Source organism: Rhagoletis pomonella, unplaced genomic scaffold, assembly GCF_013731165.1.
Source record: "Rhagoletis pomonella isolate Grant_MI unplaced genomic scaffold, Rhpom_1.0 Rhpom_scaffold_01205, whole genome shotgun sequence".
Lineage (NCBI taxonomy): Eukaryota > Metazoa > Arthropoda > Insecta > Diptera > Tephritidae > Rhagoletis > Rhagoletis pomonella.
Window position 1 is genome coordinate 15,111 of NW_023459759.1, and position 5,050 is coordinate 20,160.

Below are 5,050 nucleotides of genomic sequence, written 5' to 3' on the forward strand. Positions count from 1 at the left end.
TTTAATTCTAGCTGCGATTGTTTTGCGAACATGAATTATCCAAAAGCGTTTGCGAAGAAATGCTGAGGTAAGTTGAATTCCCCTATGGAGTGTTGATTGATGAGCAAAATCAATTAGTAGCTGCGTAAAACGATGATTTTTCGGTATAATGATCGGATGCTTTTCACGGTAAGGAATTTTCGCGTGCTGTAAACGACCTCGCACCCGAATAATCTTGTTATCGTCTAGAAACGGAGTTAAGCTGATAAGATCACTTTTACTTGACACTATTTCGTGTCTTGAAAGCGCCTTAAGCTCGGCGTAAAAACATTGTTTCTGAATAATCCGAACTAAACAAATGAGACTGTCGTGTAACTCGGCAGCTGTTAGTGAACCTAATCGACGATTTTTTTTGGGAATTTGTAAGATTGTGCTTAACTCGCCTTAATATTGCAGTGATGCGTACCAAACGAGTATAAGACGAGTATCGATCGAACAAAGGCAGCAACGTTGACTAATTGTTCGAGGTTTTCTTCCTCTACAAAGGTCCAATCCGAAACAGGCCATTTGTCTTTAGATTTGCACAACCAAGTCGGGCCATGCCAATACAAATCGCAATCTATAAGTTGAGCTGGTGTTAAACCTCTTGATGAGTAATCAGCAGGGTTTTCATGTGTCGAAACGTGATGCCATTGCTTGAAGTGTGATTCGGTATGAATGAGTCCAATACGATTAGCGACGAAAACAGGCCAGCGATTGATATCACCTCTTATCCAGGACAAAACCATTGTAGCATCCGTCCAATAATAGACCTTTATTTGGTTTCCGGGGATATTTATGTGTTTTAGTACCCATTTGACCAGTTTGATGTTTAACACTGCTGCACAGAGTTCGATACGAGGAATGCATATTGGTGGTTTTGGTGTTACCTTGCTTTTGCCTGTGATAATGTTAGTATGATAATTATCCTGTTCATCTTTAACGCGAAGATATATGTCGGATGCGTAAGCTTGTGTGGAACCATCACTGAATGCATGAATTTCGACGAATTCGATTGTGGACGGTAAATATTTCAACCAGCGCGGAATTTGAATTTCCTTAATAACTTGTAGATCGAATTCAATTTGTTTCCATTCATTGAGCAAGCCCTCTGCAAGAGGATCGTCCCAATCTAAGTTGAACTACCACAAATGTTTCAGAAATATCTTCACATTGACGATAACGGGATTAATCAAGCCTAAAGGATCAAATAGTCTCGATATTGCCGGAAGCACGGTACGATTTGTAACGGATTTATGGTTGACACTGATATCAAAATTGAGCTTATAACGAAAACTGTCGCTATTTGCCTGCCAACGCATGCCTAATGTTTTCATTGTTTCATCACTGTTTAACTCGAGAGCAGTCGAACTACAATGTTGGTCTGGGGGAATTAATTTGAGTAATTCCGTCGAATTGCTAGCCCACTTGTGAAGTTTCATGCCGGCTGAAGCTAAGGCTGCTTGTGTTTGATTCCGAATTTCAATAGTTTGTTCCACAGTTTCATTTCTTGTGTAAACATCATCGACGTAAGTCTCTCTCATTAACACTGGTTCGGCCAACGGATAACGCTGACGTTCATCGCGCGCTAACCGATGTATAGTTTCGTTTGCCAAGTATGGTGCTGACGCGGTGCCGAATGTTACCGTTGTAAGTTTATATTCTGTAATTTGACCATCTGGGTTGCGCCAAATAATTCGTTGGTATTCAGAATCTTCTTCATGCATATCGATACAACAGAACTTTTTTTCGATGTCCGCAGTGATGACGTAAACATGTAGACGCCAGTTCAATAAAACTGCTAGCAAATCGTTTAGGAGTCGTGGACCAGTGTAAAGAATGTTATTTAATGATTTACCATTGGAAGATTTGGCTGAAGCATCATAAACAACGCGACACTTTGTTGTCAGGCTATCTTCCTTAATCACGTCATGATGAGGCAATGTGCAACATGAATACGATGGTTGATAGTTGTGGAACTGCAAATATTGTTCTTCGGTAGTTGTGACATGCTGAATTTGATTGAGATCGAAATACTCTTTAATTGTTGCATTGTATTGATCTCGGATGTTGGGATTGTTGTTGAATTTACGCTCAAGTGAATAAAAACGATTAAGTGCTGCTTGGCGTGTCTTTCCTAACGCCAAATTAGGATCAAAACGCGTTTTCAATGGCAGACGTACTAAATATTTGCCATTTGGCTTACGAACTGTAGTGTTTTGGTAGTAGTTTTGACACCATATCTCCTCAGGTGTATATTGTTCCTCCATTGGAATACTTTCAAGAGCGTAAAACTGCTTAACAAACGCATCCAAATTTTTCAATGAAATGTGAGAACAATTTGTTATGATGTCTGATGTTTCCGGTTTTGAAATTGATATTGCTTTACCCGATACAATCCAGCCGAAAGCTGTTTGTTGTGCAATGGGTTCATCGCTTTGACCCTTTCGTAGACCCTCCATGATTAAATCCGAAAATAGGTCTGATCCGATAAGTAAATCGATAGGTGCTGATCGATAAAATTCGGGATCAGGCAATTCAAGATCACGTAAGTGAGGCCAATCATGATAGTTGATAGTTTTGACTGGTAAATCTTCGGTAACATTTTTAACGATTGAAGCTATCACGTCGAGTTGGAAATTTTCATCGATTCGCGACTGAATTGAAAATTGAGTGATGAATTTTCCCGATGTGCATTGACCATTTGTTAGTTTGATATCAGTTCTGATAGGCCAGCGTCTCAACTTAAGTGTTTGGGCAGCACGCTCGCTAACTAGAGCTCCGGAGGAGCCTTGATCGATGAAGGTACGCAATAAAATGACAGAGCTGTCAGCACACTTAACTTTGACTACCGCTGTGGGTAAAAGTACATTGGTTTTCGAAGTGAACTTGGTTACGTTCGACAGTAATGGGACAATTTTCGAGCGAATGCGATTAGCACTGATGGTACGATTAGTTGATAAGGACGTAGGCGATGTCGCCGCTTCGCGGGCAAATGATGATGAATTGTTTATGGGTGGAGGAAAATGCAATAATGTGTGGTGTCGTTTACCACATTGTTGGCAGTTCCGATTACTTGGGCATGTAGAAATCAAATGTGTAGAACTAAGACAATTGACGCAAAGCTTGTTGTTATCAACGATAGTTTTGCGCTCGAAACAATCCATTGCTAAAAATTTCGGACAACGTCGAATGATGTGCGCTTCTTTACACGCGGTACAATTAATGTGTTTACTGTCGATCGAACTTGTAGTATAGTTCACCCTTGTCTCCCGACGAAAATTAGGTTTAAGGTTTGATTGTGATTTTGAACTCGACCTTTGGTGGACAGAAAAAGCCACTTTTGAGTCACTATAGCCCGATTTTAATTCAATTGCCTCGAGCGTACGATAACGAACTTCTATGAAGTCACAAAATTGTTTAAATGTTGGAATATCCTTTGAATTTCCCAAATCTTGTTCCCAGAAGTGATGTCTTTCACGAGGTAGTCTACTTATAAGAAAATGTACAAAAACTTGATCGCATTCATCAACCTTGATACCTAAATTGCGTAATGCACTGAGGCACGAACGTGATGTGTCGATTAAGTTTTTCAACCTTGTTGAATTCTCCTTGGCCACATTCGGTTGAGATAAAAACAATTGCATACAATGAGTAAACAAAACTCTAGAATTATTGTAACGACCTACCAACGTTTGCCATGTTACGTTGTAATTATTAACAACTTCATAATATCATCATCGAGACCATCAGGCCAAGCTAGGCGAAGATAATTAAATTTCTCGATATTAGAAATTTGAATGTTATTAGGAATTAGACGGAGATAAGCATCATAAAAGGCAGGCCAGTTGGTGTAGCTACCACTAAAGCTTGGCACTGTTAATTTCGGTAATCGAACAGCCGGTGCAATTGTTTCGTTTCTTGCCAGTGTTTGATTATTTGCTGCGCTTGGGTCTGCCATAGAATAATGTCATTGGATATTTGATTTTGAATGCTTCAACGATTTCACTTCGAGCCGATAAATACAATTCCTCGAAATTCCTCAGTATAGTAGGAGTGATCGGTCTCGAGTTCCGACCGAAGTAGTTGAGCGTGATTTTTCTCAAATTTGTGGTAGCAATGCGTCAATGTTTCGATTCTGGTTTCAAAGTATGTAATAGTTTTTCGCGCTTCAGGGTCCTTTTTGAAGTTTTTTAGCGCCGTGTTGACTTGACGATATAAATCCAATTGCAATGTATAGATGTCCAACGGTGAAGTTTCGGAATTCATTTTGCTGTAAACCAAGCACTCAAGACAACAATAAGTACACACTCACCTCGTTTTCTCAAACGTTCGCTGTGATCCGAGTAATTGTGGTGTTGATTTTGTGTCCAAAGCAGAGGTCACTTGAAAGTCAATCTGCGATGTTCTTTGATGATATTGCAGCGCCAACTGTTCTTTATGTGCTGCCTACTGCGATTACGGTAAACGAGCCAACGATGATAATTTGTTGGTCGAAATTTGCGAGACAGAGCAGTGGAATCCAATGTGAAAGCAGCAACAACGGGATCGATTTGCTTTGTGGTGAACGATATCACCTCGACAGAAGAAAAACTAATGATGAGCCGGTGTATTTGCACAGTTATCTATTCGATTTGATGCTCCAAATTGTTCACAGTGACACAGTTTGATGATAATGTTATCCATTAAACATTTGCTAAAATGTCAATTGTGTTATCGTTGTAAATGCAAATTTTGCAGATTAGCCTCACCCGGGGCACCAAATGTTTGTGCGCAGATTCGCAGTATACAAAGGGTGAAGCCGACAACTGTAGTTAGTTTTATTTTTAATTAATATGACTTTATTAACAACGATATTTAGTCTTTACAACAAATAAACTGATATTGTTTTATTGTAGCTGGAACTTGTAAATTATGCTAGTTTAATAAACAAATAAAACTGCTAGGAAATCAATTTTTGTAGTGGAGATGACGACTGTAGAACGGCGACTGACAAAAACTCTTTAGCTCGAACAGGCATTCGTGTATGTAC

The 5,050-nt window shown here is 39.5% G+C and overlaps 1 protein-coding gene across 1 annotated transcript; it reads right to left on the reverse strand.

Annotated features, from left to right (window-relative positions):
• Positions 1 to 1,160: 1,160 nt before the first annotated feature.
• Positions 1,161 to 3,665, reverse strand: LOC118752068. The gene has a single exon (XM_036486917.1). It carries the CDS (start codon positions 3,663 to 3,665, stop codon positions 1,161 to 1,163), a length of 2,505 nt encoding a protein of 834 aa, XP_036342810.1.
• Positions 3,666 to 5,050: the final 1,385 nt, after the last annotated feature.